Source organism: Colletotrichum navitas (assembly GCF_030913465.1).
Source record: "Colletotrichum navitas strain CBS 125086 chromosome Unknown LY79scaffold_14, whole genome shotgun sequence".
Taxonomy (NCBI): Eukaryota; Fungi; Ascomycota; class Sordariomycetes; order Glomerellales; family Glomerellaceae; genus Colletotrichum; species Colletotrichum navitas.
The window spans coordinates 21,477-34,486 of NW_026850560.1; the positions used below are offsets into that span (position 1 = coordinate 21,477).

Sequence of the window (13,010 nt, forward strand, 5' to 3'; positions counted from 1 at the left end):
CCTTTGCATCCACACGAGATACACACACCATGGGAAACCAGCCATCCAAAGACGGCGGCCATGCATCTAGCAAGGGCGCCGGCGTTGACGGAACTGCCGAGACTCTCAAGTCATACCCTTCCTTTGGCAGATCCGACACCAAGGACTCGTCGCGCTCGTTCAAAGCCCTTCGATCCAAGATCCCCGGTTCCAGCAGGACAGACAGCCCGAGGAACTCCATCGTCACCTCCCCCACGGACGAAAAGTCCGACGCTGCTTCTGTCAAGTCAGGCAAGAGCGCAAAGTCCGGTACACCCCGAGGTCGCAACGATTCCATCACGTCGCCCATCTCGCCCTCGGGCGATGTCGAATCCCCGCTCGACGACTCTCAGCCGCCGCCATCTCCCACGCAGTCGAGCACCATCAAGAATGGAGTTCATGATGTGAGCGCCGCCCAGGCCTCGGGCGAGGTCGACCACGTCTCCGACCAGCCACCGTGTGCTGGAGGCAGCTTGAACACCCACATGCAGCAGCCAGGCAAGTCAATTCTGGCCACAAAGGGCGGTGACGGCACTGCTACTCCCGTTGCGAAGACGGCCTCGACAAACTCTGGCGACAAGCAGGAGGGCGGCGTTACCATGAGCGAAATCAAGGACATCGACCTCGACGACTTCATCAAGCGGCTTCTCGATGCGGGCTACGCCGGCAAGGTTACCAAGAGCGTATGCCTGAAGAACGCCGAGATTGTGGCCATCTGCCAACGAGCCCGCGAGGTCTTTCTCTCGCAGCCCGCCCTCCTGGAACTCGATGCTCCGGTCAAGATTGTCGGTGACGTCCATGGCCAATACACGGACATCCTTCGCATGTTCGAAATGTGCGGCTTCCCGCCCTCGTCCAACTACCTCTGCCTGGGCGACTACGTTGACCGCGGCAAGCAGTCGCTTGAGACCATCCTCCTCCTGCTCTGCTACAAGCTCAAGTTTCCCGAGAACTTTTTCTTGCTGAGAGGAAACCATGAGTGTGCCAACGTCACCAGGGTCTACGGATTCTATGACGAGTGCAAGCGCCGCTGCAACGTCAAAATCTGGAAGACGTTCATTGACTGCTTCAACACGCTGCCCATCGCCGCCATTGTTGCAGGGAAGATATTTTGCGTCCACGGCGGTCTATCCCCCGCTCTGGGTCACATGGACGATATTCGCAACATTGCTCGTCCCACCGACGTCCCCGACTACGGCTTGCTCAACGACCTCTTGTGGTCCGATCCGGCCGATATGGAACAAGACTGGGAAGCCAACGAAAGAGGCGTGAGCTACTGCTTCGGCAAGAGAGTGATACTGGATTTCCTTGCGACGCACGATTTCGACTTGATTTGTCGCGCACACATGGTGGTTGAGGACGGGTACGAATTCTTCAATGATAGGGTTCTTGTGACAGTATTCAGTGCCCCCAACGTAAGTCTCGGTCTGTCGGTGCGCCGTGAAATTTGCTAACAAGATACGACAGTACTGCGGCGAGTTCGACAATTGGGGCGCCGTCATGTCCGTCTCCAACGAGCTGCTCTGCAGCTTCGAGCTGCTTAAGCCGCTAGACTCGAGCGCGCTGAAGAGCCACATCAAGAAAGGCAGGAACAAGAGGCAGAGCATGCTCAACAGTCCGGTGAGTCGATTCGAGATGCGTGACGCGGAAAAGAAAGCAGACTGACAAACATGACAGCCTGCACACGTCGAGCCGCGAAGCGTTTGATGAGGTGGCCGTGCTGGGGAGACGAGGGACAGCAGCAGACAAATCTCCATTCACTGATGGATCATTACTACGAATTACAACTAGTCGGGCAACCGGGCAGAACATTTTCAGACCAGAGCTCTTCAAGGCGACCGATGCGGCTTAGGCGTCATGACGAATACCCTCGGCAGGTGGAACTCCCCGAAGGACATGAGCGTCAACTCGAGTCCGGTGATTGCGGACGGAAGATGCCTGCAAAAGGCGTAATAGCCGAGTCGAGCGATGGCCAGGTTGGGATACTTGGCAGGGTCAAACTCCAGCAGGTGCCGTTCGTTAACGTTTCAGGTCTAGACACGGGCTTGGACAAGAGCTGGAGACAGCTGGGAAACAAGCGAGTTTATTCAAGGAAGTGCCAGGGTAAGACTTGGGTTGTTATCGAGTCTGGCTGGCGATGAAGGGGTCGGCTCTTGATACCAGCCTGTCTTGGGCAGACACAACAAGGAGCTAGCGATACTGCGTACATCTAGTTCGTTTACGAACGTGTATCGATGAAAGCATCGGCTAGCGGGGTTTATCATCTTTTACACAGAGAGATAGTCATGTAATGGTACTGGGACTTGGTTTATTTATTTATTTTGCAAATTTGCCTTCCAACTCGGTGACAATGGGAATACCCGTCCCTACGAGAGAGTCTTTGCGCATATGAACAGCCGGTGCAATCACGAAGGGCCGTCGCATTGGTTTCGCACCGCCTGCCTGCCTACCCACCCGCCGCGCGTGTAAACACGCCTATCTACTTTTGCGCGGGCGAGTTGAGGCGAGGCAGTTGCCCCTCCATGAGGCAGCCCCACTTTCCGCCTCAGCTGAGCCTGTGACATCAACTCTTTTTTTTCCCCCTTTCCACCACGACTTGACAGAGACTCGGTGTGATTAGACTTGAATCATTTCGATATCTTTTAATTGCTGTGGGGGAAGCAGCAAACCAACCCGGGAGATTCAGTTCAAATCATCGAACTGAGATTGTTGATTCTTCCTCGGGTGCATGCCTCCTTCCCACGCCAAAATTGCCCCGCAGCGTAAAGTGAGATTTTCCTCTCTTCCCTCTCCCTCTCGTATCCTTTCACCAGTTGGCTCGGCCTTTTCTCTCCTTAAACCCACCCACACTTTTCTTTCCCAATCACCTTGCAGCTGGTTATTTATTCTACCTCCCCGGTATCCCATTCACCAGTGAGACCACCCACGCTCACATCTCTGTCAGGTACAGGGCAGATCCGAGCAAGATGGAGAACCAGGCCCCTCATATCGATGAGTCTGAGCAACGCGCAGCGAAGCGCCTTAAGGTGGACGATTCTGCGCAGCCGTCCGAAGTGTCCGCCGCGGAGGAACAGCGTGCCGTAGTTGATGAGGCTTACAAGCACGTGGAGTCTGTTCCTGCCAATGGCAACGCCGGTGAGAAGGTCGACGTCCAGATGAGCGAGGCCCCTGCGGCCGACGAGAAGAAACCGGCCAACGGTGGCTCTGCCGCTGTACAGACGAGTGACGCGACCGCAGAGCCTAAAAAGGACGACAGAGATGTGAGGCGTGGCCAGGCTCCTATCAAGGCCGAGTAAGATACATACCAAGACCTTTGAAGAGGTCTACTTTACTGACAGCACTTGTAGGTTCCTCGTTTATAGGGAAGGCCAGGCGAAGGAGAAAGAAGAGGTCATTGATGACGATGCGGCAGAGGGTCGCGATCAAGGCGACGGCAGAGATTCCCGGGATAGCCGTGACAAGCGCGACAAGAAGAAGCGTGAGAAGGGCCAGAACAAGGAGCGCAGCTTTGGCCACTTTGACGATGCCCTCCGCCTCTGCAACAGTCGTGCCTACACTCCCGAGTTCTCTCCTCGCGATTGCAAGTTCGGTGACAGGTGCAACATGCTTCATGACCTGCGCAAGTACCTTAAGGAGGGTCGTCGCGAAGACCTCGAAACGTTCGACGGCAAGTGCCCCGTCTTCGAGCAACTGGGTGTCTGTCCCTCCGGCTGGAAGTGCCGTCTCGTCAAGAGCCACATGAAGGAGATCGATCACGAGGACGGCCGCAAGGAGCTGGTTCTCATTGAGGAGCCCAAGGAGGCGAAGACGAGCGGCGAGGCCCCCACTGACGCCGGACGCGAGGATCTCAGGCCGGGTGTCTACAATAACACGGAGAACCAGCTCAAGATCGATCTCAGCCGCAAGCGTGTCGACTTCACTGAAACGGACAAGTACATCACCTGGATGAACAAGGAAGCGAGACTGGGCGACGAGTTCCACCAGCGCCGTAAGGATCATGTCATTAGCAATCAGGAGGACCTGCGCGCGCAATTCGTCGACCCGCCCTTGAAGCCGTCCGAGAAGCGTAAGCTTTACTTTGGCAAGGAGACGCCAGCCCTCGCGCCGCTGACCACCCAGGGCAACCTGCCCTTCCGCCGACTCTGCGTCAGCCTCGGCGCCCAGCTCACCTACTCGGAGATGGCGCTAGGTATGCCCCTGGTGCAGGGCGTAAAAAATGACTGGGCGCTGATGAAGGCCCACGAGAGCGAGATCAGCCCACCCAAAGTCGATCAGACCAGCAGCAATATCGTCCAGGGCTACGACAACTCCCGCGACCTCAAGTTCGGTGCGCAGATCTCGGGCAGCCAGGCCTGGCACTGCGTCAAGGCGGCTGACCTCCTCAACCGCTACGTCCCGCACCTGCGTCTTATCGACCTCAACTGCGGCTGCCCCATCGACATGGTCTACAAGGCCGGAGGCGGCTCCGCGCTGCTCGAAGCCCACGGCAAGCTTGAGCGCATGGTCCGCGGCATGAACACTGTCTCAGGCGAGATCCCCATCACGGTCAAGCTCCGCACGGGCGTCCGGCAGAACCGCCCTACGGCGACCACCATCCTTGGCAAGCTTGCCTTCGGCTCCCGCGAGAACCGCGACCGTCTCGGCGCCCCCGGCTGCGCCGCCATCACCCTCCACGGCCGTAGCAGGGAGCAGCGGTATACGAAGAAGGCCGACTGGGGCTACATCGCCGAGTGTGCCGCCATGATCAAGTCGTACAACGAGGAGAAGGACAAGATCACCGACACGGCGCGTGAGGCCGATGAGTCCACCCTCCCCAATGCAAAGGACGGCCGCATGTTCTTCCTCGGAAACGGCGACTGTTACTCGCACGTCGAGTACTACGAGCACATTGAGAAAGCAAAAGTCGACACCGTCATGATCGGCCGCGGCGCTCTCGTCAAGCCCTGGCTTTTCGAGGAGATCGAGAAGGGCCAATACCTCGACAAGTCGGCGACGGAGCGCCTCGCCTACGTTGAGAAGTTCTGCCGCTTCGGCATGGAAGCCTGGGGCACCGATGAGCTCGGCCTCGGCTTCACGCGTCGTTTTTTGCTAGAGTGGCTCAGCTTTGCGCACCGCTACGTGCCCATCGGCCTGCTCGAGTACCTCCCGCCCAACCTCAACGACCGGCCCCCGGCGTATCACGGCCGCAACGACCTCGAGACCCTGCTTGCCAGCAAGAACTACCGCGACTGGATCAAGATCAGGTATGCGAACCCTCGCCGACTGCTTTTGAACAAGGGGGAAGAAGTTTGCTAACTCTTGCTAGTGAGATGTATCTGGGCCCGGCCCACCCCAACTTCACCTTCCAGCCCAAGCATAAGTCCCACTCGTACGAGGCCGAGGGCTAGGTGATACGTCGACTCAGTGTTTTCGTCAACGGAAAGGCCTCGTACATTGCTTCTCGGCTATGGGAGATGCATGTTTCCGACGATCAACAAGAAGAAATATGATCACTGCCCCAGACTGGAGGCCATGGAGACGGAAATGGACATTTGACATCTTGGGCTGCTTTTTGTTTTCTCTCCCTTCTTTTTTCTTCTTTGCTCTTTTACGCGGGATGCCGCGTATGGATGCCACCTATCTGGTCCTTTTGAGGCGACAGAGGGAGCTCAAGCCCGTATGTAGAATATCATTCAAATGCAGACAAGCCGGAAGCTGCTGCACAAAAGGCATGCATGCGCCACGATGTTAGGGGAAAAGGGCAACCGCTCTTGGTACGGCGTTTGGGATGCTGAATTGCTAGCTCCCTCCCGTGCCGTCCGATGGCAAGGTGAACAACCTGGTGGCCGTGCATGATGCCCTCATTCCCCACGTCCCATACATACATCGATCAATCACAGGAGTACTGCGCAGGTTAGGGTCTAGTCGCATGCTTGCTGCTTGTGCCGCTCTCGCTTACGAACAATACCAAGTTGGAAGAGCCGTCAATAGACGGTGTCGTACCCACGAGCCCGACAAGGCGCGCGCTACGACGGAGATAAAATCCGCATTACGCCCCGGACCCCGGGTACGGTACATCTCCCGGCCGGCCATGCCTCCTAGCAGTGCGTGGACTTTTGGGAATGTGCGTAGGAGCAAGGCTCGCTCTGTTGGGAGTCGGAGGTGTAAATGTCGAGACGCCGGAAGGTCTTTTCTCGCCGTGCGGAACTTTCCTGTAAGTCTGTTTGTAGACAGCATTACTTTGGCGTGATCAAACGTGAGGAATGATGTGGGTCATAGGCAGTAATTTGCGTCAAAAAGCGAGACCTTGATTATAGCTATAACTCAACGCCGTCCAGGCTTCCCACGCATGCATCTCATTTTAGACGGATCCTTGATCCGGAGCATGTTCTATAAGCTCACTTTCTCCTTTTTTCACCGTACCTCCACGCGCGGCGGTTTGCTGTGCTAGGATTAAAACAAAAGTCGAGACGTTCGACACGTATCTTCTTTTCCTTTCCTTTACTGCGCCTTCTTGTTGCCTTGGGGCTGTGTCTTGGCGTACTGGTCCGAAAGCTCATCGTAGCTCTTGTGCAGGCCGGCGCTCTGTTTCTTGAGCGTCTCGATATCGCGGTTCTTCTGTTCGAGCTCCTTGCGGAGCTTGGCAATCTCACCGGGCTCGCCGGCGACGGCAAGCTTCTCGCTCTCCTTGGTGTTGCCCTTGGTGCCCTCGTAGCTACGCACCTTATCCTCAAGACGCATCACCTCGAGGATCATGACGTAGGTACGGTTCAGGATCAGCGAGAGGAAGAGGGTGAAGCCGCAGAGGTACATGTTGCGCTGGGAGTAGAACTTGCGGGCCTGCACCTCGAGGCGTTCGTGGCCCATAACAGCGGCGCCGCTACAGAGACAACCATCGTTAGTATCGTATGCTTTGATCGTCCTCGAGGATCTGTTGTTGCGGGAGGGATTCATGGGAGCGTCACGCGAGTGAAAGAAACGTACCCGCTGTTCTGCTTCTCAGTAGCAAGCGCGAGCTCGACCTGGACGCGGTAGACACGGTTGACACTATCGATGAAGAGGATAAGGATGAAGACGAATGTGATCTTCATCCAATACTGGACTTTTGCAACGACTGGACTTTCAGAGATGAAGCTGCGAGTATGAAATCAACGTTAGCGGTCGAATCACCGGGGAGGAGGCAGGGCCAGGAGCCGAAGAAAAGGTTGAAACTTACGTAAACAGCTTGCGCTTGACAGTGAAGGGAAGAGGCACGATCAGGAGCATGAACAGCCCCATCTCTGCCATGAGCAGAACAAACACCTAACGCGGGAAGAAGAGTCAGTATCGACTGTCGTCCATGAGAACATGCTTCCCTCTCCAAACTCGTCTGGAAGGAAAGATAAGAATGGAGCGCGGGCGAGAGACGTACGAGAGTGTAGTAGAGAGTCATCTTGAACGGTGAGGGGAAAGCTTTGGCTCCCGGAACGGCCTGTCAAAAAGCTAGGTGGGTCGTGTGCTCTCCTTTGAAGGCAGGGAGAGAAGCAGTAGTGATGGTGGATACACTCGGAAGCCCAAACTGACTTGTTTCTTTGCGGTGAGTGTCGGAATAGCTTGGTGGGAGCTGTGTTTTTCGGGGGGGTTTGCTGTGGTGTATGGAAGTGGTGTAGACAAAGCCGGGCGGAGCTGGCCTTATGTAGGATGTGCGTAAGAGGTGACGATGGGGTAAGGTAATTCCTTCTGGCAGAGGTGGCAGGTACGCACAGCGAGGTACCCTCTCTTTCTCTGCGGAGGCAGGGTTACGTAGCTCGAGAGGGACCTTGGCGAGAGGACCAGGGCTGGCTGGGAGCAGCACAGCTGGTGAAAATGGGACGTAAGTCAACAACGTCATCGGTGGCTCGTGCGGCTTCAATGGGGAGGGCAGGGTGCTGCGGCTTCGGGCTTCAGCTTACTGTGGCTTCGCGTCCTAAAAGGTAGGTATTCGGATGCGGCTGGGTTTCACGGCTGGCACCAGATGTAGGAAGGACTGCCACGCGCCTGGCTCTTCCTGAGACCCCAGACAAGCCCGAAATTCACCACTGGCCCGCCATCCATCTGACGTCAATCGCGGGAATGACCCAATGCAGAAAGATTAGGATGCGGATTGCGGATATTCATGTGAATCAGTCCAGGCTCTGCTCTAAGCCACAGTCAAGTCGCAACAGCACACTCGTCGCCATCGAGTGCCCGCTTCTTGCCGCACGCCTCTCGCCCATCACGCATCGCAAAATCTTGCTCAGGACTTGCCGGGTGATAAGGATCGTCATCAATAAACAGCTAACTCTCTTGACCTAATACGTGCGACCTGCCTTCGTGGCTTCACTTTGGGTATTCGTGGCAAATTGAAACCAAAGCAACCAAGCGGCCACATAACCGCTTCTCATGCCACGACTTATTCGTAAACCTAAACGCCCAGCTTTTGAGTCCAAAAAGAAACAGAGGACCTCCTCAAAACATGTCGAGATGGAAAAGAAACCCCCAAAAAGAGTGCCGGATCGTACAAATCTTACAAAGAAAACCTATAGCACCACCGTATCGTTCTGCCATCGAGGTTGCCCCGCTGACCGCAGGTTCGTTTCTTGTTTAGTTATAAAATACGCTCTTCTGGAAGCTCTCTGGTGACACATCGCCAATCTTCGAGTTGACTTCCGGTGCCTTCTCCGGAACGGCACTGGTCAGCGAGTTGGTTCGACTGCTGTCGCTAGGGGCAGCCTTGATAGCGGCCAGAGGCTGGCCAGGTCGCTTGATGACCTCGAGGTACGTCGATGGGAGATAGCCCTGACGGCCGTCACGGGCGCGACACCTCCACCACTCGCTAGGATTGCCCATAGGATCGCTCTTGGAAAGGACCGCGACGAGGTCACCCTTGCGCACGGCCATGTCAACGTCCTTTACGGCATTGCCGGGCTGAGGGGTGTAGTCGTAGAGAAGACGGCAGTAGTCGAGCTTGGAGGGGTCTAGAGGTTGTTGCTCGCCAGCCATTGCCATGCGACGCCTTTCCTCTTCCTCTGCCGAGGCAGCCATGGTGTTGATCATTTTGCGCATGAGGTACGGAAGACCGAACGCGGCAAGAAGGAAGAAGAAGAGCGGCTTACGGGAGGCCTTAGGAGGTCCCAGAGGAGCGCCGTCGGGACCGATGGGCTGACGGCCCTCGAACTTGGCAAAGGCTGCCGGTGTGAGCGCTGTCGCGTCGGCCGGGGGTGGACGGCCGGTGATCTTGGCGATGAGTGTGCGGATCCAGCGCATCAACGTAAAGATGCCGAGGATCGAGCCCAGAGTATCCCTCAGGTTGCTGAACTGCTCGGCTACCGATACCATAGCTGAAGTGATGTTAGCCCACGTCACATACCGGTTGAAGGACGGGAGATATACCGAAGAAGCTCGAGTGTGTGGCCATGTATGTACTTTCCAACATCTGAGCAAAGCCTCCGAAGGCACCGACGATACCCTCGAGCATCTGGAACGTCGCTTGGGTGCTGTTGTTGAATCGGTTCGTCAAACTATTCGGGTCGTTGGGCATTCCACCCATCCCCATACCTCCATAGCCTCCCATACCACCGTACATACCCCCGCCGTACATGCCGCCGCCCATGCCGCCGTAGCCGCCATACATGCCTCCGCCGTATCCGCCGTAGGAGCCCATCCTAGAGTACGGACTGCTGTAGGGTGAGGAGTAGGCGCCACCGTAGGTTCCGTAAGGGCCGTTCGTCGCACCGATACCGCTACTGTAGGCAGCGGCGTTCTGGTTGACGGCAGCGTTGAGGGAAGCCGGTCGTTCGGGGACCGCGGGCGGGGTACTACCGGAGGAGGCAAGGGAGGTTGCCGGTGTCGGGGTCGCAAATGAGGCGGTAGTCGGGGCCGCTGCTGGAGTTGTTGTTAGCAAATCTCTGTTTGCGGCGTCATGGACATTCGTTTGGTGTTCAACGCACTTGAGGCAGCTGTTGTTGTAGCACCGGCCCTTTCCCAGGGTTTTGGAGGGGAAGCCATATTTACTTTTCCCGTGAGGAAGAAGTTTCCTTGGATACTGAGTCGGTTCGGCGTTATCTCGCAATCCCACCTATCGGTAAAGGTGGTGGCGAATTCCCTCGGCCGCGTGTTTTCGGTCGGTGTGCACGCCAGGCTCCGGAAAAGCGACGAAGGATGGCTTCAACCGAGCCAGGCTCCCAGAGTGAAAGCAAGCAATCGAGTTCGATCAGTCGCGATATCGGACGATAAGACAACGGCGCTGAATGATGCGTCGAAGAAGAAGAAGAAGAAGAAGAAGAGGGGGTGGAATTCGAGTCTAGGGAAGAGACGAGTCGCCGGGATTGCAAAGGCAGATTGGGCTCGCGCTTTGGGGAGGAGTCGGTGACTACCTATACTGTCTGTACATGTAGTCACAATGCAGGCTTGGGTGGCGGGCAAGTGACCTGGGGGCTCGTGCTTAGCGTTTGTGTGGTAGAACTTACGTACACTAAAGAAAACATGCGGTCGGGGTCGAGGCGGGTCCCCTCTAGAATTGCTTTGCCTCGGTTCGTTTTCTCCTGGCCCACCACTGCACTGCCATTTTTTGGGCCTCGGTATCTTTACGCACCGGCTTACAACCGTGGGAGATTGCCTTTTATTATATTCTGGCGTGGAAACACCCTCGTTGTCAACTATAAGTGACATTTCTGGCCTCCTCCTACGTTTATCTCAATCGCATTTTCGCATTTGCCAACGTGTCGTGGCTGTCAAGCTGCAGGCCTGCGGCAATTTCAATGACTTCAGGGATCACAGAAGCTCAGGTTCGCGAGTCAGCGGCTTAGGTATTGAATCAACAATGGGCTTCAAGAGTTCAACGAGCAATGGAACATCAGTTCTTCAAGCTCGACGCATTTTATCAGCCACTGCCCTCAGAAACTAGCCACCCGCCCAAGTAACTCACTGTAGCCCGGCGAAGACCTTGGAGTTCTTCATATGCTCCTCCAAAGTCGTCAGCTTGTCCTCCACAATCGCATGCGACTCGTCCAATTTCTCGCCGCCGTAGTACCCAAACTCATTGAGCAGCCTCATGTTCTGCAGCATCTCCTCCGCAACAAAGTCGGGCATGCCCTGGCTCTTGAGCGCGCCACGGAAGGCATCGTGCGAGGCCTCGTTGTACCGCGCCGTCTTGCCCACCTCTGGGTACACCTTCTTGAATACGTCAACAGCCTCGCCAGCCGTCGTGTACGCTGTTGCCGCCAGAACCCGCTTGCCGAGCACCTTTTCGCGGTTCAGTACGATACCCTTAACGAACTTGCCCGTGTCAGCGGCTGCGTCGAAGAACGGAATCGGCGAGCTGGCCGGGATAGGGAGGGTGAGGGCCCAGGCGTTGTCCGGAGGCGTCTGGCGGAGCATGCCGCCGGGGAGGTTGGACATGTAGAAACCGGGAAGGAAGAAGGTTGATGGGAGGGAGGTTGTGCGGATGTACTCCTCGACGGCGGCCTTGCTGTCAAAGTGATAGACGTCGGGGAGAACGCCGTTAGACACTGTTTTTGTGACATGTCAGTCGCTTGTCTCGCATCGTGAACATGGCTTTCTCAGGGAAGAGGGGAGTGACTTACACTTGGTGATGTCGAGAAGCGAGCTAAAGATGAAGTGGTCGACGCCAGCCTCCTACTACAAGTCAGTTTGCGTTCTCCGCAGGAACAGCGACCAATCTACGCACCAGAGCAGCGTCGGCAATGTTCTTACCCTGTTGGACCTCGAGCTCCTTATCAAGCTTGTCCCAGTAGTTGGTCACGGCGAATACGGCTGAGGCGCCCTTTACTGCCGCGGCGAGCGAAGACTTGTCACCGAGATCGGCCTTTCGAGCGAAGATTCTTAGCACGGGGATCTCGCCAGCTCCTGGAGCATCCGTGAACTTGACTTACAGCGACAATCTCGACGCCCTTGGCTGCTAGAGCCTTGGACGAGTCCTTGCTGGCATCACGAGTGACGCCGCGGACTTGCCAGTCCTTGCTGAGCTTGGGGTCGCTAAGGAAAATGGAAACGACGCTGCCACCCTGGGCACCGGTGGCACCGAACACAGTGATGAGCTTCTTGGACATTTTGAAGGTCGATGATTGTGCTTTTTGGTATTCAAGCCGAACTTGCACTGCGCTGCTACATTAGATACAGCCTTGGTAAAGATACACCATGTGATTGGGATAGATATGGGCCCACATACCTTGAACAGCTTGTCTCAATCGAGTGCTGAATATGTATACGGTCGATGTAAGTAACAGTGAAATGTTGCTTGTTTAATGAGGTTCAAAGTTCAGCATCGAGGTGAGACAGCGGCCATCGCGCCTTTATACATCGAGAGTGTCCATGAGGCTGGTCTTCTCCCTCACCCCTCCAGGACGTACCGACGCACCTCGATATGCATTACCAGATTGGGGTGCGCCACTGCGCCAAAACCCCTCCCAGCTTGCAGCTCAGTCTCACGCTGTCGTGCTCGTAAGCTTGGCTGCCCCCCCCCCCCCCCCCCCCCGCGCGCAATTGCTTCAATTGAATTTGTACTTTGGACATACATGTATAGCTGTATGTACATCTACATAGGTAGTCATTGTCCGTCCCTATTACCTACTTACCTACCTACCTAGGTATCTAGAGTACGTCGTGTCCTCTTCAAGCGCCTAGATCTAGGTACTTCACAGGAGATGTTCTGCCATTCAGTCAATACAGCTGCTCATTCCATCAGTCCAGACTATAGAGAATCTTTACATATACAGCTACAATATGGCGTCATGTTCGTCTACACGTACAAACCGATTACATGCCTCACTCGTAAGGAAGATCCACGAGCTTTGGAAGTGGAGTGGAGAAGCTACCTATCACGTATGCTCCTTTCTTTGTCATGGGCCCTTCCCCGCCAAGATGCAAGCTTAGCAAGCCTACTATAACCCCGGCTTCCGACCCCACAAAGAGTCCACGGGCTTTCCAATCTCCAGAGTGAACGCGAAAGCGCGAGACGTCAAATCTGTCCCGGATGTCGTACTAACGCGATTGGG

General features: G+C 55.8%; 5 protein-coding genes across 5 annotated transcripts; 2 read left to right on the forward strand and 3 right to left on the reverse strand.

Annotated features, from left to right (window-relative positions):
• Window positions 1–29: 29 nt before the first annotated feature.
• LY79DRAFT_667678 (calcineurin-like phosphoesterase) lies at window positions 30–1,725 on the forward strand (the record flags this gene model as incomplete). The annotated part of the gene is made up of 3 exons (XM_060563416.1): window positions 30–1,433; window positions 1,486–1,638; window positions 1,696–1,725. 3 exons carry the CDS (start codon window positions 30–32, stop codon window positions 1,723–1,725), a joined length of 1,587 nt encoding a protein of 528 aa, XP_060416666.1.
• Window positions 1,726–2,984: 1,259 nt separating this feature from the next.
• LY79DRAFT_510429 (dihydrouridine synthase) lies at window positions 2,985–5,405 on the forward strand (the record flags this gene model as incomplete). Its single annotated transcript, XM_060554162.1, has 3 exons — window positions 2,985–3,310; window positions 3,366–5,261; window positions 5,324–5,405. 3 exons carry the CDS (start codon window positions 2,985–2,987, stop codon window positions 5,403–5,405), a joined length of 2,304 nt encoding a protein of 767 aa, XP_060416667.1.
• An 881-nt stretch (window positions 5,406–6,286) lies between these two features.
• On the reverse strand, window positions 6,287–7,863 carry LY79DRAFT_545736 (B-cell receptor-associated protein 31-like-domain-containing protein). Its single transcript, XM_060557191.1, has 4 exons — window positions 7,409–7,863; window positions 7,214–7,299; window positions 6,982–7,131; window positions 6,287–6,877 (listed from the first exon to the last, which is right to left on the reverse strand). The coding sequence occupies exons 1-4, from the start codon at window positions 7,427–7,429 to the stop codon at window positions 6,499–6,501; spliced, it is 636 nt and encodes a 211-aa protein (XP_060416668.1). The 5' UTR covers window positions 7,430–7,863; the 3' UTR covers window positions 6,287–6,498.
• A 258-nt stretch (window positions 7,864–8,121) lies between these two features.
• Window positions 8,122–10,400, reverse strand: LY79DRAFT_627418 (Peroxin 13, N-terminal region-domain-containing protein). Its single transcript, XM_060562124.1, has 3 exons — window positions 9,945–10,400; window positions 9,388–9,879; window positions 8,122–9,335 (listed from the first exon to the last, which is right to left on the reverse strand). The coding sequence occupies exons 1-3, from the start codon at window positions 10,000–10,002 to the stop codon at window positions 8,599–8,601; spliced, it is 1,287 nt and encodes a 428-aa protein (XP_060416669.1). The 5' UTR covers window positions 10,003–10,400; the 3' UTR covers window positions 8,122–8,598.
• A 26-nt stretch (window positions 10,401–10,426) lies between these two features.
• Window positions 10,427–12,432, reverse strand: LY79DRAFT_545749 (NmrA-like family protein). Its single transcript, XM_060557192.1, has 4 exons — window positions 11,889–12,432; window positions 11,684–11,821; window positions 11,580–11,631; window positions 10,427–11,504 (listed from the first exon to the last, which is right to left on the reverse strand). Exons 1-4 carry the CDS (start codon window positions 12,063–12,065, stop codon window positions 10,918–10,920), a joined length of 954 nt encoding a protein of 317 aa, XP_060416670.1. The 5' UTR covers window positions 12,066–12,432; the 3' UTR covers window positions 10,427–10,917.
• Between the last annotated feature and the right edge of the window lie 578 nt (window positions 12,433–13,010).